General features: G+C 43.5%; 1 protein-coding gene across 1 annotated transcript in view; it reads right to left on the bottom strand.

Moving 5' to 3' along the window:
- PIK3C2B (phosphatidylinositol-4-phosphate 3-kinase catalytic subunit type 2 beta) overlaps positions 1-22905 on the bottom strand; it is a 274534-nt gene that overhangs the window by 122260 nt on the left and 129369 nt on the right. Inside the window, exon 11 of the mRNA XM_068269615.1 lies at positions 20499-20694. Within this exon, the coding sequence (XP_068125716.1) occupies positions 20499-20694 (196 nt within the window). The remainder of the gene's footprint in view (positions 1-20498; positions 20695-22905) is intronic.

Genomic DNA, 22905 nt, shown 5'->3' with positions numbered 1-22905 from the left:
TGCTTTAAAACATCTTGCATGTGTATACATCAATCAGGTAGTGTAATTAAGGTACTGCTTCACACTGACACACCAAACTCCACTGAACAGAACAGGTATGCAGTGGCGGGTTCACTAAACAGCTATACAGTGGCGGGTCCACTGAACAGAACAGGTATGCAGTGGCGGGTTCACTGAACAGGTATGCAGTGGTGGGTTCACAGAACAGGTATGCAGTGGTGGGTTCACAGAACAGGTATGCAGTGGCAGCAGGATCACTGAACAGGTATGCAGTGGTGGGTGGGTTCACAGAACAGGTATGCAGTGGTGGGTTCACAGAACAGGTATGCAGTGGCAGGATCACTGAACAGGTATGCAGTGGTGGTGGGTGGGTTCACAGAACAAGTATGCAGTGGCAGGATCACTGAACAGGTATGCAGTGGTGGGTGGGTTCACAGAACAGGTATGCAGTGGCAGCAGGATCACTGAACAGGTATGCAGTGGTGGGTGGGTTCACAGAACAGGTATGCAGTGGTGGGTTCACAGAACAGGTATGCAGTGGCAGGATCACTGAACAGGTATGCAGTGGTGGTGGGTGGGTTCACAGAACAAGTATGCAGTGGCAGGATCACTGAACAGGTATGCAGTGGTGGGTGGGTTCACAGAACAGGTATGCAGTGGCAGCAGGATCACTGAACAGGTATGCAGTGGTGGGTGGGTTCACAGAACAGGTATGCAGTGGCAGGATCACTGAACAGGTATGCAGTGGTGGTGGGTGGGTTCACAGAACAGGTATGCAGTGGCAGGATCACTGAACAGGTATGCAGTGGCAGGATCACAGTACAGGTATGCAGTGGGCTGAGGGCTCACTGAACAGAACAGGTATGCAGCCAGGAAGAAGTTAAGCCTAACTAATCTTTCCCTATATGAGAGACTGCAGCAGCTCGCCCTACTCTCACTAATGCAGGCACACGAGTGGCCGTAATGGCCGCCGCTGCCTGCCTTATATAAGGGGGGTGGGGCTCCAGGGGCTAGTGTAGCCTAATTGGCTACACTGGGCCTGCTGACTGTGATGTAGAGGGTCAAAGTTGACCCTCAGGTGCATTATGGGGCGAACCGAACTTCTTCCGCAAAACGTTCGCGTGCGGTACCCGCACGCGAACCACCTAAGTTCGCGCGAACCACGTTCGCCGGCGAACCGTTCGGCCCAACTCTATTGGTGGAATATCTGTAAAATTGCAGATATTCTACTATTATTTATTTATTTTATTTATTCAAGTATTTATATAGCGAAGACATATTACGCAGCACTGTACAGAGTTTATTGTCTTATCACTAACTGTAACCTCAGAGGGGCTCACAATCTAGTCCCTACCATAGTCATATGTCTATGTATGTATCATGTAGAGTATATAACATAGTCTAGGGCCAATTTAGGCGGAAGCCAATTAACTTATCTGTATGTTTTTGGGATGTGGGAGGAAACCGGAGTGCCCGGAGAAAACCCACGCGGACACGGGGAGAACATACAAACTCCTTACATATGTTGACCTGGCTGGGATTCGAACCAGGGACCCAGCGCTGCAAGGCAAGAGCGCTAACCACTATGCCATCCATCACTAAGCCATGCTATTGGCATTATCCAGCACCCAATAGTAGAATATCAGCAATTATACCCCGGGATCATGCAATTCTGTAATAAAAATGGCAGATAACAGTGCTGAGTTTGCCATACAGCTGTGTTAGGCCTGGAACCCACCAGCAGCGCTTTTCTAAGCCTTTTATAAGCGCTTGTGATTTCTTGCTAACGTATTGCTGTGTGTAATTCCACTTGAAGGATGCGATTTTTAAAAAATCCCCCCTAGCATTACATAAGCAAGAGCTTTTCAAATCACAAGAGCTTTAAAAAGCACTGCTAGTGGGTCCCAGGCCTTACTGTGAGCCTGTTTTGCTGGACTGTTATGTGTCTCATGTTAACCACTTAAGCCCGAAGGGTTGAAATTTTTTTACATCCGAGCAACTTTCACCCCCCATTCATTTGCCAATAACTTTATCACTACTCATCACAATTAATTGATCTATATCTTGTTTTTTCCGCCACCAATTAGGCTTTCTGTGGGTGGTATATTTTGCTAAGAGCCACTTTACTGTAAATGCATTTTAACAGGAAGAATAAGAAAAAAATGGTTTCACCCATTATAGTTTTAAAATAATACATGCCTCCATAATTAAAACTCACGTATTGTATTTGCCCATATGCCCCGGGTATTTCACCGTTAAAATTATGTCCCTATCACAATGTATGGCGACAATATTTTATTTGGAAATAAAGGTGCATTTTTTGCGTTTTGCGTCCATCATTGTTTAGAAGCCCATAATTTATTAAATCATATTGATATACTCCTTTGACATGAATATTTAAAAAGTTCAGACCCTTAGGTAACTATTTATGTTTTTTTTTTATTATTATTGTAATTTTTTTTTTTTTTTTTAATTTAAACTTGTATGTGGGTATTTTTTGGTGTGGGAGGTAAACAGGGTTTTTTTTAATATATTTATAGGTTTATTCTTAAAACTTTTTATTTTTAGGTGTAATTTGCTATTTGGCCACAAGATGGCCAGAATCAAAAAGTCCTGGGAGCGATCGATCTCGCTCCCAGGCAGAAGAAAGGAGACCAGAGCTCAGAAAAGCCGCAGCGTCTGAAGAGACGCTGTCGGCTTTTCTCCGGGGGGGTCCGATCAGCGAAAGGGATTTATAATCCCTTTCACTGATCGGTGGGCTAGCGGCCAGCAGTGGGGGCGCGTACGGGGGGGGGGGGGGGGCCCGCGGGCGCGCGCGCGTCCCGCGGGAGTGCGCGCAGCCCAACTGGACGAGAAATCCAGTTGGGCTTAAGTGGTTAAAGAGACACTGAAGCGAAAAAAAAATTAGGATATAATGAATTGGTTGTGTAGTACGGATAATTACTAGAACATTAGTAACAAAGAAAATATTCTCATATTTTTATTTTCAGTTATATAATGCTTTTTTATAACATTGCATCATTCTCTAATATTTGCAATTTACACACTACTCAACATTCTAAATGTTTTTACAGAGCAGGTCAGTGAACTATTGACCTGTCCTCTGGAGAGAAAAAGAAAATACAGTGACTGACAGTTGAGACAACTACCTTCAGAAGACAGAGCTCTCTGCGACTTTCAAAGTCGTGGAGCTCAATGGCTCTTTTGCATAGATAACTGGAGTTTCTTAACTCTTCCTGTACTGGAAACAATATTAGACTTATGTCTCTGCGCCTAATGTTTTATATCTTAGCTATACTACACATACAAATCATTATATCATATTTTTTTTTCACTTCAGTGTCTCTAAGTCTGCCTGGTAGAAAAGTGAACAGGGGACACGCATAATTTAATATTTGAAAAAGAGGATATGGAACATGCAGGCTTCAGTAGTCTCTCACACACACACGTATTGTTATATTTACTGATTATCTATCTTACTCCACACAAGATGCACATCACATCTGTTTAATCCTTTTTGTCCTCTTCTGTCCATGTAACTTGTTTGTACTATACTTATTTGTACAGTGTTATAAGATATGACAAGGCTATACAAATCAATAACAATTATATATACAGACACACACGCACATATACACTATATTTGTAGACCAGCTCTTCAATTTCTGAGTCATCTGGTACTCATTGTCCAAATGCTATTGTACAGAAGAATGACATTGTCTGCTGCTGTGCTGTGTATGGAATTTTAGACTCACTGTCAGAACAGCAACAGTAGAGGGCAGCCTCTTCCCAAATAGGACTGGACTAAAAATAACCCAAGAATAAAAGTATGATTAGATTGACTTGCATTAAAAACATCAGTGAGGGCTGAGACACACCAGAAAAGCTCCCCAAACGCTAGAGGTTTCAAAAGCTCTTCCCAATGTAATGCTTTGTTGTTGTTTTTTTTTTTTACAAAACCTCATCTCTCCAGTGTGCATAGACACATAGGATAACATATTAGCAGGAGGTTTCAAAAACTGAACACGCTTAGAAAAACTCCTCTGGTGTGCACCAGGCCTTACATTTTATTGGGTAGAACTGGCACTGTTATGCCTTTGCAGTGACAGAGTACCCATCTGCGCACACATCGCCACAGGATACATATGGGTTGGAGCTGGAGTCCTAACCTTCATTGTGGAATGGACTGGATCTTCCTCTTCCAACCATATTTTATTGTGCAGGTCTGTTGGTTTGAGGTCTATTATTCATGGCCTTTGTGTGCCAGTGGTTTTTCTTTTGTATTTCCATTTTCTGCAGAACAGGTTTACAATGTATTGTTTATAAGGAAAAAAAAAAAGCTGAAACAGTCACTCCGGTTGTCATCAGACCCACCCAGTAACGGTAACCTGTACAGATGAACCTTCAGTGACAAGAGTATAGGGGATTACCAGTAATGTATATTGTATTTCTTGCCACCCGAAGGACCACTGCAGGGCTGCTATGAAGAAATTCTAGTTTTACAGCATTGTTCAGGTTACATACCTTTTTCTACAACAATGCTCAGGAGAGATACCCGATTGGCTATCATTTCTTAGACAGGATGTGCATTGTAGCTAAGTTTATTAGAGCAGACAGGCAACCAACATCTTACCCTGGAAGAATAATCTCTGCTACGAAGTAGATGAGATCATAAAGTAGAGATGTCCCGAACTTTTCGCCGGCGAACGGGAATGGGCAAACTTCCGTGGTTCGCGATCGCGGAGAACCGCAAACTTTTCCGGAAGTTCGATTCGCGCCCATAGTTCATCATTAGGGTCAACTTTGACCCTCTACATCACAGTCAGCAGGCACATTGTAGCCAATCAGGCTACACTCCCTCCTGGAGCCCCCCTTATAAAAGGCAGGCAGCGTCGGGCATTGGACTCACTCGTGTGCCTGCAGTAATTAGAGAAGGGAGAGCTGCTGCAGAGAGAGCTATAGGGAGAGCTTAGGCTCTTGTAGGCTTGTTAGCTTGCTCCTTGTTAATTCTTATTGCTAAAAAAGCACCCCTCAACAACTCTTTTGAGAGCTAATCTTGTTCTTGTGATCTATTTTTTTTTTTGTGTGCGTTTCCCACAGACACTTGTGTTTCATAGACAGCCTTGGTAATTCTTACTGTGCCACTGCCAGGCCCAGCACATTCAGTGACTACCTGTGTGTGTTACAGGCAGCTGTACATTTGCAATCCCAATCACTGCACCTGTTCACTGTTCAGTGCAGCTACCTACCTATACCTACGTGAGCGCACGCATTGTTAATATCACCAGTCGTTGCACCTGTTCAGGGTACGTATGTGTGTGGGTGGGTGTGTGGGTGGGTGGGTGTGTGTGTGTGTGTGTTTGTGACAGGCAGCTGCACATTTGTAATTCCAATCACTGCACCTGTTCACTGTTCAGTGCACCTACCTACCTACCTACCTACCTACCTACCTACCTACGTGAGCGCAAGCAGTGTAATATGCCACCAGTCATTGCACCTGTTTATGGTACCTGTGTGTGACAGCTGCACATTTGTAATACCAATCCCTGCATACCTGTTCACTGCACCTGTGTGACCGCACACTGTTTAGTATACCAGTCCGTGCATACCTGTTAACTGCACCTGTGTGACAGCTGCACATTGTATTGTAATACCAATCCCTGCATACCTGTTCACTGCACCTGTGTGACTGCACATTGTATTAGTCAAGTCAGTGCATACCTTTCACTTCATTCCCCCCCCCCCCCCCCCTCCCCGATATGGAAAAAACAGGTAGAGGCAGAGGCAGGGACAGACCCAGAGGCAGGCCACCCGGCAGGTCTGTTCGAGGTCATGCTGACGTGATTTCGTGCGGCCCTGGCCTAAAGTACAGTGCTCAGAAGAAGGCGCGTCCCATCAACTCCCAAGATTGTCAGGACGTGGTTGACTATTTAACACAGAACACCTCATCTTCCGCAGCCACCAGCGCTACTCCAAGTACCACATCCGCTACATTTGACACTTTGCAGGAGATATTTGGTGGGGAAATCACTGATTCACAGCCGTTGTTGTTACAACATGATGAAGGCGTTAAGCATGTTACATCACCTCATATGTCTGAGTTAGGCGACGCTATGGACGTCAGGTGTGAGGAGGAGGAGGAAAAAGTACCCGCTGTTGGTGCAGTTTTGGAGGTGTCTGATACAAGCAAACCTTTGGAGGATGATTAGGATGATGATGATACGGTCATGGATGCCACGTGGGTTCCTAAGAGACACGATGACCAAGGGGACAGTTCAGAGGGGGAGTCAGAGAGGAGGAGGAGACAAGTTGCTGAAAGAAGCAGGCGGAGGATGTCGTCAGAAACAGCTGGTGGCAGTGTCCGGCGCCATGTATCGCCACCTATGTACAGCCAGCCAACATTCCCTTCAACGTCAGCTGCTGACGCCACCATAGTGCCCAGACCCAAGGGTGGGTCAGCGGTGTGGAAATTTTTTAGTGTGTATGCCAAAGATCAGAGCAATGCCATCTGTACTCTCTGCCACCAAAAATTGAGCCGTGGAAAGGCCAACACTCACGTAGGGACAACTGCCTTACGAAGGCCCATGCTGAAAAGGCACAAGCTGCAATGGGAAGACCACCTGAGCAAAAGCAGCACACAAAAGCAAAGCCACCCTCCTTCTCCTCTTCTTCCTTCAGGTGCATCATCTTCTTCAGCCACTTTCTCCCTTGCACCTTCACAATCACAGCCAACCTCCTACACTCCGCCTCTCACCTTGAGCGGTTCCTGCTCCTCTGCCCACAGCAGCAGCCAGGTGTCCGTGAGAAAAATCTTTGAGCGGAAGAAGCCAATGTCTGCCAGTCACCCCCTTGCCCCGCATCTGACAGTTGGCTTGGCGGAACCGTTATCTCGCCAGCTGGTACCATACCAGCTGGTGGACTCTGAGGTCTTCCGAAAATGTGTGCCATTGGGACACCGCAGTGAAAGATACCAGGCTGCAATTATTTCTCCAAAAAGGCGATACCCAAACTGTACCATGAAGTTGAGAGGCAAATGGTGTCATCTCTGGCGCACAGCGTTGGGTCAAGGGTCCATCTGACCACAGATGCCTGGTTTGCCAAGCACGGTCAGGGCTGGTACATTACTTACACAGCCCATTGGGTCAACCTGGTAACCGCAGGCAAGCAGGGAGTACTTGGCTGTGCAGTGGACATAGTGACACTGCCACAGCTTGCAGGCAGGCCTGCTGCCACCTCCTCTCCTCCTGCTACATTCTCTTCGCTGTCGTCGTCCTCCTCCTCCTCCTCTTTGGCTGAGTGGCAGCGTAACTCTACTGGTGCTGCGATCTCCTCTCCAGCTACACAGCCCCAGCTCCCCAGGGTCTATGCTGCATGCCAGGTACGACGGTGTCACTCCCTCTTAGACATGTTTTGCCTCAAAGTGGAGAGTCACACTGAAGCAGCTCTCCTGGCTGCTCTGAACAAACAGGTGGATCAGTGGCTGATACTGCACCAACTGGAGATCGGCAACGTGGTGTGTGACAACGGCAGCAATCTAATTTCGGCTTTGAATTTGGGAAAGTTGACACATGTACCCTGCATGGCACATGTGCTCAATCTTGTAATTCAGAGATTTGTGTCTAAGTACCCAGGCTTACAGGATGTCCTAAAGCAGTCCAGGAAGGTGTGTGGGCATTTCAGGCGGTCTTACACGGCCATGGCATGCTTTGCTGACATTCAGCGGAGAAACAAATTGCCGGTGAGACGCTTGATTTGCGATAGCCCGACTCGCTGGAATTCGACCCTCCTGATGTTCGACCGCCTGCTACAATAGGAGAAAGCCGTCAAACAGTATCTCTACAACTACAGTCAAAGGACACAGTCTAGGGAGATGGGGATATTCTGGCCGAATTACTGGACACTGATGCGAAATGCCTGCAGGCTCATGCAGCCGTTTGAGGAGGTGACAAACCTGGTGAGTCGTAGTGAAGGTGCCATCAGCGACTTGATCCCATATGCCTTCTTCCTGGAGCATGCCGTGCGTAGAGTGGTGGATCAAGCTGTGGAGGAGCGTGAACAGGAACAGGAACGGGAGGAAGAGTTGTGAGATCAATTCTCAGCAGAAGCAGATGATTCCTCAACACCTGCGGCAGCACAGAGGGGGGAGGAGGAGGAAGAGTCGTTTGGGGAAGAGGAGTCAGATGATGAGGAAAGTGTTGTTTTGAAGGAGGAGGATGAGGCGGAAGAACAATCGCAGCAGGTGTCGCAGGGGGCTTGTGCTGCTCAACTTTCCCGTGGTATTGTTCGTGGCTGGGGGGAAGAGGAGAACTTAGCTGACATCACTGAGGAAGAGCAAGAGGAGATGGATAGAACGTCTGCATTCAACTTTGTGCAGATGGCGTCTTTCATGCTGTCCAGCCTGTTGAGGGACCCCCGTATAAAAAAAACTCAAGGGGAATGAGCTGTACTGAGTGGCCACGCTACTAGACCCTCGGTATAAGCACAAAGTGGCGGAGATGTTTCCAAATCACCAGAAGGCAGAAAGGATGCAGCACTTGCAGAACACGCTGGCAACTATGCTTTACAATGCGTTTAAGGGTGATATCACAGGACAACGCAATAAAGGTATCACTGCCAGTAATCCTTCTCCCATGTCCACGCAGGCAAGGACAGGACGCTCCAGCGATCTCATGGTGATGTCGGACATGCAGACATTCTTTAGTCGCCTTAGCGCTTCCAGATCCACCCTCCACCAACGCCTCGACCGGCAGGTAGCCAACTACCTGGCCTTAAGTGTGGATGGAGACACTGAGCAGCGATGAACCCTTGGACTACTGGGTGCGCAGGCTTAACCTGTGGCCACAGCTGTCCCAATTTGCCATCCAACTTCTGTCTTGCCCTGCCTCAAGCGTCCTGTCAGAAACGACCTTCAGCGCAGCTGGAGGCATTGTCACTGAGAAGAGAAGTCGCCTAAGTCAAAAAAGTGTTCAGTACCTCACCTTTATCAAGTCGCTCCCCACACAGCATCTCTGCCTGCAGGCCGCTTGACTGCCTTCTCCGCCACCACCAACAGGGTCCAGGACTCGAGGCGGATTCCTGAATTTTTAAGGCCGCTGCTAGCACAGGCTGCTATAATAATTTTTCTGGTGCGTGTACATGCCTGCCTAATTTTTCTGGCTGCACTGCGGCTGCAACAACAAAACAAAAGGCATGTACATGTGTCAATTACCCTTCGTGATCGTTACCTTGCCGCTGTGAAGGGGCTTGCGTATCACAATGAAGCAATGACCGCTGGCTATATGAGTGTCTCGGGGGGGTGGCACACCAAAGATAATAAGGTAGTTGCTTTATCGTGGACAGACCAAATTTGATCAGCTGGACAGTCACTGTTGTTCTGTCATTGAGCTACCTCAGCCTGGCGACCATATGGGCTTGAAAACCGCTTACACTCTCGCCATGGTGCTCACCAGTCCAGCACGACCATCACAACACAAACAGCTGTTTGCGGTGAGTTACACAGTGAGTTTAGTGTGTCAGTGTGAAGCAGTACTCTAATTACACTCCCTATTTGATGTATACACATGCAAGATGTTTTAAAGCACTTTAGGCCTCCAATTTATGCAATGTGATTTCTGCCCTTAAAACGCTGCTTTGCATCAAATCCAGATTTTTCCCGGGGACTTTTGGCATCTATCCCACTCATCCATGCAAAAACTCAGATGTTAGACCCCTTGAAACATCTTTTCCATCACTTTTGTGGCCAGCATAAATGTTTCTAGTTTTCAAAGTTCGCCTCCCCATTGAAGTCTATTGCAGTTCGCAATAGTTCGCGAATATTTGCAGAGGTTTGCGAACGTGGTTCGCGCACCTAAAATCGGAGGTTCAGGCCATCTCTACTCATAAGTATTTGTATAAAAAAATGTTAATTATTAGTAATATTTAACTTTAGCTGTAAATTGTGATATTATTGGTTTTTTTTCCATTGTTAGAAGTAGATGTAGCTGGGTAGTGTTCTGTATCTTTGACATGATTTAACCTGATCCAGGGACCACAAACTTTAACAATGCCGGCAGGCGTAATGGGCCTACTGAATAAAGAGGAGCAGACCCCCAATCTTGCTAGGGTTCTATCTGCTTCATTCTAGTCGTTAGTCCAGAAGATTAAAAGTCTGTACACACACTAGACTAAACTCTGTCAAGGCAGCCACTAAAGGCTGCCCTGATAAGTCGCAAAGAGATTCTACATGCCCCATCATCTCACCTGAACGCTGCCCAGTTCAGTTGTTTTCTCCCACACTATGCCCTTCCATCATTTGTCACATATTGGCTGTCCACTCTCCTCCGTAGTAATCTGTAGGCTAATGACAGGTTTTACAGCCTTGACCTCAAAATGTCGCTGGAGGGATCGGCAACATCAGTCTCAAGTGTCTACAAGGCATGGAAGACTAGGCAAATGGACCCCAACCGAGTTTTATTTTTTCAGTAATCTATATAAAAACACACATAACCACGCACTCTGGAAAGCTTCTCCACTGCAGCCATTGGGACTACATGCAGGTTACTGCTTATTTACTAAATGTTAGTGCATTTCATCTAAATTTGCTGGAGCAAAACAAGATATGAGGAGATGACGGGTGTAATAATACATAATTATTTACTTACTGGAGATGCATCTGAAACAGAGACTATGGCTGCAATACGATAGCATACTCTGAACAGCATGCATGTTAAATGCTTAATCTACTTTATCTACAGAACCGGATTAACAGATACAAACCTTATGCTGGGAATATACAATGAGTTTTTTTAGGTAGATTTATTTTCCAATCGTTTTTCTGATCAATTTTCTGATCAATTTCTATTCACTCCTAAGAGAAAATTGATCATAAAAACAATCCAAATCAGATCGGACCTGTCGGAAATGATCTATCGAGCCATCTATCTGCTGAAAAAAACTCATGGTGTATTCCCAGCACAAGTTTAACCCATTCGCATTCCGTCGTTTTCACTTGAGCAATGTTCACCTCCCATTGATTAGCCTATAACTTTATCACTACTTATCACAATGAACTGATCTATATCTTGTTTTTTCCGCCACCAATTAGGCTTTCTTTGGGGGGTACATTTTGCTAAGAGCCACTTTACTATAAATGCATTTTAACAGGAAGAATAAGAAAAAACGGAAAAAAATCATTATTTCTCAGTTTTCAGCCATTATAGTTTTAATATAATACATGCCTCCATAATTAAAACTCACGTATTGTATTTGCCCATATGTCCCGGTTATTACACCGTTAAAATTATGTCCCTATCACAATGTATGGCGACAATATTTTATTTGGAAATAAAGGTGCATTTTTTCCGTTTTGCATCTATCACTATTTACAAGTTTAAAATAAAAAAAAATAGAAATATTTCATCTTTACATTGATATTTAAAAAGTTTAGACCCTTAGGTAAATATTTACATGGTTTTTTTTTTTATTGTAATGTTTTTTTTTTTTTTTTATATTAAACATTTAATTTGGGTATTTTTTGGGAGGGTGGGATGTAAACCAAAGTTTTTTTTAATGTAAATGTGTGTTGATTTTAATTTTTTTTACTTTTTGTTGTAGTTTTACTTTTTGGCCACAAGATGGCGGCCATGAGTTTGTTTACATGACGTCACTCTAAGTGTAACACACGCTTAGAGTGACGCATCGGGGAGGGAACGGCCAGAAAAAGGCGAAGCTTCCGAGAGAAGCTGTCGCTTTTTCAGCGGTAGAGAGAAATCAATGATCAGGCACCATAGCCCGATACATTGATTCCGTGGCTACCGGATCCGCGGCCGGGAGTGCGCGTGCACGCGCGCGATCGGCCGCAGTAGCGCGCATGGTTCCTGGATGTAGTTTCTACGCCCAGGAACCAAAATAGGTTAAGTAGTGTCCTTCACTATAGCCAACATGCTAAAGTGGTAAAGGAAAGAGGGGGGGGGGGTACAGGCAAGGACAGGCTGGAGGTGTCACTAATTCACGGTTTTAGTTTTGGAGGCAGAAGACTTTTCAAATCAATACACATGAGCTGCAAGTCATCAATAAACCTATGAGCTGAACAACTTCAAGTTTAAACAGCATAGGTGTTTAGGGCAAGAAGCTTGGCTGGACTGTGTGTTGCACTCTTCTATAAGGAATCTACTGACGCTGATTAGCATCTGCTTTCTGATACCCACAATGCATCAACAAGGTCATCTTTAGGGGAAACTGCAAGTACCTAATGCTCAGATATACTGATTGGCTGACTCTACGTAGCAGTATATTTAAAATCAGAGCCTTGGCAGAGAAGCCTACTCCTCAACCTCCATTGTCTCATTTCTATGTGCATAGGAAAAGCCAGGAAAGCGTAAAACACAATCCATTACTTTGTTAATTAGCTCAGCCCCCACAGCACTGCATATCAACCAGTGACTGCCCAGACTGACATTCTGAATGAGTGATGGAGGGAGAGCAGTCACCCACTCTACCCACCCCCAGTGATCGCTCTCTGTTCACTTTAATGCCATTGCAGCAAAGATCGCAGGAGCATGGGGGGATGAGCTGCAAAGGTCAGAATAATGGGAACATCACAATATTGCACTCTGTACATTAGAGGAATAAAGAATAGTCAGCAACAACATGCTATAGTATAGCAAATGCATGTGTGTATAACTATATACATACATAAACACTTTTTCCCCAGCTTTTATAATATGGGTAACAGGTTTTGGGTTTGCTAGTTTTTTTAATTTAAGAGGAGAAATATTTTATTTGCATTTCTAAAAAGGGAAATAAGCCTTAACTATCCACTAGACCCTGGGTTCTCAATGTGTGGTATGCATGTCCCAGGGGGTACTTGTGATGGTCCCAGGGGGTACTTGGGCTTCATATACAAGAATAACAAATGTATTGTTTTAGAAAATGATAAATCTTATTTAAAAAACACCAAATTAGTATTTTAGCTAATTAAAACCAATAGTAAATGTTTGGAAATTGTTTCGAAGCAATTATCATGTACTACAATTAAATATATATTTATCAAAGGGTACTTGTGATAATGTTTACTATGCTAAACATAGGGGTACATACCAATAAAATGTTGAGAAACACTGCACTAGACTGTTATGCTGGGAATACATGGTGAGATAGTTGCGCCGGATTTGGCGCATCCCCGCTCGTCCCCGCCGGCGCCTGGATCGATCCCCGCTATTGTCCGCCCGCGGAGATTGAGTGGGGTATCGATGTGGCGGGTCATCGGACCTGTCGGAAATTATCAATCGAGCCATCAGCGGCTTGATTGATAAGGGTGAAACGTACCGTGTATCCCCAGCATTAGATGTTATAACAGTCTCTTCTTGGCCCAAAGACCTTCCATCGTTTCGGAAAATACACTAAATATCAGACAGGTACAAGGAGCATTACATCTTTATGGAACAGTTAACCCTTACCCTAAAACATACATATCAGCCACTACATGTTTTTCTGTAGATGATCCACACACCAGGCCTGCAGTGTTGCTGTGATTCTAAAGGCATGACGCAATGTATGTGGTGACTACAGTATATTGTGAAGGGCAACCTTTTTTTTAGCAACATTTTGAATGATATCGTTTTAATGAAAATTTGTTAAACAATGTTTAAGGTTGTGTGCCAATTGTTCAGATCCCCAATGACCTCTGTGTAAATTTTACTGCGATTGTTTAAACCGTATAGTTTGCTCAATTGTGGGTACTTTGCTTATTAAGCAAAGTCTGTGACAGCTACTACAGTGCTCCTAGAACAACAACAACAACAACAAATAACATTTGTAAAGCGCTTTTCTCCCGTAGGACTCAAAGCGCATAAGCATGGCTCATCATACTATCGTGGTACAGAGGAAGAATTTTATAAATCCGGAAATGCCAGGCTAAACAGGTGGCTTTTCAGTCTGGATTTGAATAGCTCCAGGGATGGTGCTGTCTTTACTGGGTGTGGGAGGGAGTTCCAAAGAGTAGGGGCAGCATGACAGAAGGCTCTGTCTCCAGATTGCTGATCTGAGGTTGTGAGAGGAGTGGCACAGTGGCAAGAACACAAGATTTTACAGTAGTGAGAAGTGGATGTTTTTTAAATCATTTATTAAAAGTGAAAAAAGTGCATAACTACTAAAGAAAAATTAAAAACTTAAAACAACAATATTTTATGCCTGAGGCTAGCTCAAAATTCCAGGTTACTGGAGTGGTTAATGCGAATGTTTGCAGCAATGATGAGACTTGAAATATCCAAACATTCATCAGTGCTATATAGTAGCTTTTGGACATTCTGTAATATAAAATACGTTTAGGCTTGCTTTATATGAAATATAGTAAAACTGGGGTGGTCAAAAATATTAGCAACATGTGAATATCTGCTTTCAAAACACACCCACAGTAATTAACTAATCAGCTTTGAAATCACACCTGGGCAGTCAATTCGCTTCCTAACACCTGCAGTCAGCTGGCTTCCTGCAGTTAGTGTTACATTTTGTCTTGTCAGTGTGTATTTGAATAAAAAATTCCAAACCTGGTCTAGCTGCTTTAACAACTCCCAGAAACTTCCACATCAATAAATAGAATAATCCTTGGGGTTGCATCAGGGCACTTAAAGTGAACCTCCGGACTAAAAATCTACTCAGCAGAACTAAAAAGGCTTGGTGTTTCTTTAACAGTTTCACAGCATCAGAACTTTGTTTTTCTTACCCCATTTTAGCTGCATTTTTAGCTAAGCTCCACCCATCAAAGGAAACTGCCCAGGCTTTTTTCCCCTGATGCTGTGCAAAGCATGATGGGATTTCCTATGTTGTTATTCACATTGCCTAGCAACTGGGAGGGGTGATCAGCACACATGACAGTTGGAACTGTGTCTCATGCTCCCTGTCACCTCTTTTCAACCAAAAAGATGGCTGCCCTCATGAAATCAAACATTTGCCTGTGGGTAAGAGATTATATTACCTATCTATTTTAATTAACATAACTAATGTAACTTAATGACAGTATGTTTGTTTAAGCTGAAGTTCCTCTTTAAGGAGGGTGGTCCTATCACTATACCTAGGGCCCATACATGCCCAACGCATGCTGCCCATTGGGGATCAGGAGCTGATCCCCTTGGGCGACATTGCTGAGCCCTGCTACACACGCATGTATGCTGTTTAGCTGACGATGTGCTATGTTGCTATGTGGGGGATAACAGATGGACAATGAGCAGCGCATGTGTGACATCACACGGCAGGGGTGTGGCGCAAACAATGGCATCACCGAGGGGATCGGCATCACTGGGTTGGGTACAACCGTCCGGTGGATCACTCATGGGTTGAGCGTTTGGTACACATGCCTGATTATTGGCTCAGCCAGTCGTTATTGGCCGCTTCAGCAGACTTAAGTCAGGCGTATGTATGCGGCTTTAATGCTCACTGTACTTTGCTATTAAGCTATGAACAATACAAAGTGAACAGTAGCTGTGGCAGCAGGTCTAGTTAATTGCATCATGTTCCAACCTCTTAAAGGAGTTCTTTCGCGAAAAAAGTAGGCAGTTAAAAAATGTGACAGATGACAGGTTTTGGGCCAGTCCATCTTTTTAAGGGGGATTCTCAGGGCTTTCTTTGTTTTCAACAGCATTTCCTGAACGACAGTTGCAAAATCTAACTGACATAATAGTGTGCAAGTGATTAGGGAGGCCGGCTGGTATCTTGCTATTTTGGCAGTTAAACTGTTGTTCAGGAAATGCTGTTGAAAACAAAGAAAGCCCTGAGAATCCCCCTTAAAAAGATGGACTGGCTCAAAACCTGTCATCTGTCACATTTTTTAACTGCCTACTTTTTTCTCGAAAGAACCCCTTTAAAATGTTCTTGACAGTTACTACACTGTAGCTGTGTCGCTTGTGATACAACAGTAACTTTTTAATTAGTTATGCCATCTAAGTGATACCACATGTACCTTTTTTCCATCACTAGCTAGACATATGGCTGACTTGCATTCCCAGCCTGTGTGTCTGTAGCAATCAGATACAACTGCTGGGGCGACAGTTTGGGGGGACCAGCAATGCATTGCTAAGTACAGCAGAGTAATGAATCTGTAGAGCACTGGGTACCAAAACTGTTGCTTTAGCAATTGCTACAGGAGGCAGTCATTACAGGTGTATAAACAGGTATAGGTTTTACAGGGGTTAATAGATTAGGTGGAGGGGGGTTAAACTTAACTGAACAAAAAAAAAAAAAAAAACACCTTTATTTTGTATCGTGACCTTGTCACTTTAATTTTTTTTTTAAACGTGTTAGGACCCGTTTCCACTAGTGCGGTGTGATTTCTTTACGGAAAATGCACAAACGAATTCACATGAGTTTGTATGCGAATTTTCATGCGAATTCGCATGCGTTTTCGTGTATCTTTGTAAGCATACAAATGTAACCATATCAGTGCCTGTGTGCTTGTACATTGATTTTACACGAAAACGTATGCGACTTCGCATAGAAAACCGCATGCAAATTTCCTATTAATTACATTACATCCGAATCACACACTAGCCTTGCGGTGAGCGACATCTGATGGCTCTGCTGTGCAGATTTTTCCTGCACAGTAAAACGCTCAGTTTTCCTGACAAGTGGAAACAGGCCCATTGACGATTATTGGCTATGCAAATCTGCATGCAGAAAACGCGCTCTAGTGGAAACGGGCCCTAAAACTCCCCTCACAACATTTAATGATTGCTGGTATTTGCTATAGCAGCAATCATTCGCTTTTAAACAGGAGTGCAAGTGCACAAGTGGCGGCAGCGGCTTTCAATCTTGGAATTTACAGGGGCATTTTTTAGGAAGTAGAATCTACATTCAAGAACATTACCAGGTTAGAACTCAGTGTCATAAGTTCACCTTTAGTAAAGCTGTATCCTCCTTCCAGCTGCATCTTTCATGAACAGCCTAAATACCAAATGGTGCAACTCTTTATTTCTGAATCAACCGACACTAGAAAAACGCTGACACCAGGACATATAATATGTAATATAAAATTTGAAACCGGTTATCCCTCTTAAATGTTTTCTTTTGGATATTGTTTATCCCCTTCATTAAACCAACTACACCCTATACTGCAGACCTTTGTATCAGAGATGCTCCTCCTCCCTTGGTCTCATATCACTGTCTGCATCACTTCCGGTGTTCATGTCCATATAGGAAGACTTGATGAATCCTCAGAACTGAGCGCCCAGGTCACCTGGTCACAGCAAATCCAAGGCACCACAAAGTCTGGCAGCTTTATCATGTCTATTCAGTTACTGAATGTATGCAGGTTCCTCCAGACTCACAAAGGCAGCCTGCTGCTGAGAAGTCAGAGCAGTTTGCCAAAGTAGTTTGTGTAACGAATGGGAGAGACACTAGCCACCAGGGAACATTTAAGAGGGATTAATGAGTTTGAATTGGATGAGACTGCAGATGCATTTTCTATGAAGAAAATGGAGAAGCTGGATGGAACGGTTTTATACGGCTCTTGTTGGCCAGTAGTTATCACCAGGTGTCTGTATTTTTCCAGTGTTAGCCCATTCAGAAAGGAAGCACCTTCTAATAGATTCTGGCAAGTGAGGAGACTGTCGCTGTGCTACGCTGAGCTGCGCTGTTTCATCTGGAGAAGCAATGAATAAATCCAAACATTCATGGTCTGAAATTAGGACCATTCCAAAAGCATCTTGTGAAGGTGCAGAGTTCTAGCAAATAGTACATTTCTGTCTCCAAGAAAAGGATTACTGGCAAGAGATAAATATTTTTTTATTACACAGCTAAAATTCCTCCTGCTCCTTCATCTTCTCCAGATCTCCACTGACCTTCTGTTTATTAGGAGATTATGTAAACACAATCAGATAAGCACTCCAAGCAGGAGCGGAATTCATCTAACCTGCTCATTCAATAGCTATACAAGTAAAAATATAGCTCATACAGCATAACAAAAGAGGGACAGTTTTTAGACAAATACAGAACCTAAATAATGCAATAACACATGTCAGATTAGTTCAGTTTTTTTACTGAAAGGTTGTATGGTGCCCAGTTTCTACATTTTTAGAAAACACTGTACAGGTATTGTTATTCTTGAGAATGAAGATTATTATTATAATTGAGCTCATATAGCGCCAGCATCTTCCATGGTGCAGTACAATAAATACAAACTATAGACTGTTACAAAACGAGAAGGATTAAAAATGTCAGCTAATTCATTGTATATAGAGGAAGAAAATAAGCAAAGCAGTTCATTTTGGTGCCCAGCGGCGAGCGCCTAAGCCGTCATAGCAGCAATGCAACGCTGTGCACCCCGTGTAACAGTAATTCAGGGCTCTGGCAGTTGCCAGACCCTTAATTACCTCTCCCTCCGAGTTCCTATGCAAATAGTATTTAACGCCGCCGGGGAGTTTAGCGGCATTCAGCTCTCCCTGCGACAAACTGCCCAGCGCCAAAATGACATGCCCTCAAAAATAAGTACCTACATTAGGCAAAAGTAAAAAAACGCTGCCCATTTGAGCTTACATTCTAAGGGGTAAAAGTATACTGAGCACCTGGGTGCTACTAATCAGGTCCTGATGAAGCACTCCTAGGTAGAGTGCGAAACAGCTGTCGACTTCCTGCATGCTTGTCCCTCTCTCTCCCAGTGGCCTGTTGTCATTGTACTGCTTAATGTTTTAAGTGATTTCTAATAAAGCGGCATTTTTTACTGGATGTGCCCAGCCACTCTCTTCTATTTTGGAGGTATGTCCTAATTGTGAAAAACTTGTTAAACACAGCTCCCCCTAAGGGAGGTTCAGTAATTGTGTGGGCAATTGGGGGGCAGCATGCATTTACTTACCTACAGGGGGCTGCTCTGTAGCCATCTTCTGTACCCTCTGTGAACAAGGTTGAAATACACATGGTTACTCCCTTTGTCCCTGGCAGCTGCAATACATGCCAGGAATACACGATCCATGTCGGGAGATGGAGTTCATTGATGCGGTTTCTTCTGGCCAGGAGACTTACTGGTAATCACATGAATGGAAATTACATCTCCCGGCATGCATCGAGCATCCCCGGCATGCATTAAAGCTGCCAGGGACATAGGAGATCACTGCAGTTCTGCAGCATGGAAATATGGAAAAATGGAGGCCTCCATATAGACGGGGGCTACTGAGCAGCTTGGTTCCTTTTAAAGAGGAGCTGTCAGCCATTCTATCTCAGGAAAAAAATAAAAATAATACTATATATATATATATATATATATATATATATATATATATATATATATATATATATATACTCTTGCTCTACTTACATAACATATGGATTGCACTGTCCACTTTATGATTCCTGTGAATTTTATAAAGGAGAAGTAGAGAATCCTATTCTAGACAGTTTCCATATTTACTGTGGCTATTTTGAAGCCAGTCGTGTTGCAATATCCGCCTTTAGTCTACTCTGCCTGATTTGCCTGACCTTCACTATAGAAAGTGCATTGTTTTAGCCTGAGAAATTTTGGCCAGAGAGGAACAGAGGTGTGGGAGGGGAAAACCGGAGGGGAAGAGGCTTCAGCCAATCAGGCTGCATTAGTTAAGTCGGGGGGGGGGGGGGGAGTAGAGAAGCAAAAAAAGACAACCCAGCATGCCCTGCAACATCTCTTTTGTGTACCAAATTTTCTGAGTACCAAATAAGAGTCATGTAAACTGGGGAATGATAATTTATCAACAAGAAAAGTAATAGTGATTTTAACTTTTGGATTGCCTGATTAGCATTCTTATTACTTGTTTACCAAATAAAAATTGATTTTTGATTTTATGCCCGACAGTTACTCTTTAGGGGGTAGCAAAATTGGCAAGGGTAAGCGGTGCAACAAGGTGGTACTGTGGTGGACGGTGGCCAGTTAAAGTGCCCTATGTCAGATTACATGCTTACCTGAAGAATTGGGTTTTCAGATTGTGCCTAAAGATAGTAAGTGTGGGTAACTAACTTACAGACTGTGAAAGCGAATTCCAGAAAAGGGAAGACTTGTAAAGTACTTCGTAGGTGAGAGTTAGAAGCCTGAATTGTATTTGTATGATAGGCATCCACTGGAGGGTCTGACAAAGCAGCTTAGCATTAGAGAAGCAACTGGAGAAGTGGATGAGTCATGCTGAAGAGATTATGATGCACTGAAGCAGGGCCAGTCAGTTAGCAGGTAGGCAACAGAGGAGGGAGACACAGTAGTCAAAATGTGAAATAATCAGACTATTATGGCGTGGCAGTATGTATAATCTGCGGAGCGCAGTGTGTCGGGAATCCTGGTGACATACTTTCTGTCCAGCAGGGAGTACGTCACTGAATGGAGGCGGACCGATGCATATAATCCTGTCGGCAAACTTTGTCGTGGGGTCATATAATGCATGGTTTTGTGCGGCAAGTTGATCCCATGGCAGGCTTCCCTGCTGCGGGATCATCACACCACACATGTATAATAGCAGGCTCAATAAAATGAACGATTCAAAGGATGTAACAAGTTAGCAGAAACTGTGTCTTACCTGGTTACCCATGTAATGGGGATCCGATGTGCAGCATACACGCTGAAAGCAAGCGGACTGGGGAGGAGTGAAGCATCCTGAGTTATAGCTTGCTTGCGATCAGAATGAAATGCTGTCTGAAAATCAGCATTGAAGGTGCTACAGTACAACGAGACTAGGTCCAAGATGGCAGCTGTAAGGCTCTCCACCACTTTTTCTATCAGAGAGATCAAGACAAATGGTAAAGTTACAAAATATGCAGCATTCAAATAATCAGCATCTCATAATCAACTTGCTATTATATTTTATCTCAAACAGCATCATACTTCAACATGTGCATGAGGTTTTAGGCTGCCCAAGACACCATTTGTATTAATTTCAGATGCCTTTGCAAAGTATATAAGGTGTTCTCTCCAATGTCTGCCAACTGCTCTTCCTGGCTCCCTCTCTACAGAGCAGAGCATGCAGTTCAGCAGGTAGTCTAGCGGTGTGATTGTACAAAAAAAGGCTGCCTGAAATGATCAAGAATAATTGATTTAGACGACCATTACTGGATTTTCATTGAGATTCAAATAATACAATGTAGCTGCAAAATTGTGCCAATTGTATGCAGCTTGAAAATGGACCAATTGTATGAAGCCTAGATTGGATTTGTTTGGTCCATTTTCAATCCACATAGATATTTCTGAATCAGCTGATCCTATTGATCTTCTCTACCTGGATTAACATAGAACTGTAACCGACCATTGTTTTTATTTTGGGGATAGAGTGGGACAGCTCTCGTACTAATCCTTTGATGAACAGTGTCTGAGTCACATACTTGGAATATGTATTAGTCCACTTACATCTGAGTAAAGATGGAAATTATAAAAGACCAAGTTCAGTGAGAACTTTTATAAATTATATATCTTCCTCCCTCACCATACAGGGATGGGTGTGTGGCTGAGCTGCCAAGCAACCTCCATTCTGCTGGGGGGTATGTAGGAGGATAGTTCTGCAAGTGATTCCACCTGAACACGAAGAGTCCTCCTTTTATGTGTTAGTGGCATTACTATTTTTCTACAGATCGTATAAGAGTTTGACTTTTTCAATCCAACAGACTATTACAAATAAATAAAAGCACTGAAAACTATACAATTATTCAAAACTAAAATTAATTTATTTATATGCTTTTGTGATATGGTAGGAAATTTGAGTGCCTGGAGAAAACACCCACAAACATGGGGAGAACATACAAACCACAGTGCTATAAGGAGAGTGTGCTATCCACTCTACCACTGTTTCTTCTCCATGTTGACATGAGAGAAAATAAGTTGTGAGAAGACAATGGCCTCAATTCTGGTAGGGTTATCAAACAAATTAGCTAATGTGAGGTAATTTACCGCATGAGGTAATGACATTTAGCAATTCTGGTAGGTTTTAGTCATGTTTTTCCACATGAGGTAAATTATGAGGTAATTCATGAGGTAATTTTCATTAATTTTACCGAAAATAGCTATTATAGAAATTGAGCTCATAGAAATTGAGGGGCACATAAATTACCGATCAGTTTAAAGAGACTCTGAAGTGTCATTTTTTACCTCTTTTCTTCATATAATCTTGCTCTGCATGAATGCACAAACAGATTAGCCACATCCCCGGGGCAGATTGTTGGTTTATAATTGTGCAGGTGACCAGCAAAGTTCCACGACTTCGCTGGTCGCAGATTGTGCTGCCCTGACACACAGGGCTTCTCTTCCTGGAGAGGCTGAGCTTTGAGCTGTAGCTCAGCCTCTCCACAGTCAATCCCTGCAGATCTCTGCCTCCTCTCCGCCCCTCTCAGGGAAAGGAAGACTGAGAGGGGTGGGGAGAGGCGGTGATCAGCAGAGATTGACTGTGGAGGAGGCAGAGCTACAGCTGAAAGCGCTGGCCCTCCAGGAAGAGAAGCTCCGGAGGTTTGCAGGGCTGTAAAAACAGCAATAAATCATCATCTGCCACGGGGATGCGGCGAATCTATTTGGGCATTCATGCTGAACAGGATTATATGAAGTAAAAAAAAGCACCACCCCCACTCAAAAAAAAAATCAATCTTCCAAAGACTATCCTAACTTATGGAAGACAATTAAAGACTACTATTATTTATTTACTGCATGCTTACCACTGAAATACCTCATATTTTACCTCACGTTATGCATTTACATCATGTATTACCTCATGTTCAGAAATGGAGAAAAACCTTTCAGAATTGCTTAAAAAAAAAAAAAAAAAAAAAAAAAGGAAACTACCTCATGAGGTATTTAACCTACAAAAAATATTTACCTTGCATAGCTACCATAATTGAAGCCAATGTGTTTTCTGACCACAGAAAGCAGGGAGAGAGGCAGGGATGAATGATTTTGCTACTGATAATAATGTTTTCTATGAAAAAGGCGTACACCTGGAAAACACA

The sequence above is a fragment of the Hyperolius riggenbachi genome, chromosome 2, assembly GCF_040937935.1.
Source record: "Hyperolius riggenbachi isolate aHypRig1 chromosome 2, aHypRig1.pri, whole genome shotgun sequence".
NCBI classification, from domain to species: domain Eukaryota; kingdom Metazoa; phylum Chordata; class Amphibia; order Anura; family Hyperoliidae; genus Hyperolius; species Hyperolius riggenbachi.
The sequence above is the reverse complement of the archived record's forward strand: the minus strand, read 5'-3'. Positions and strand labels throughout refer to the sequence as shown.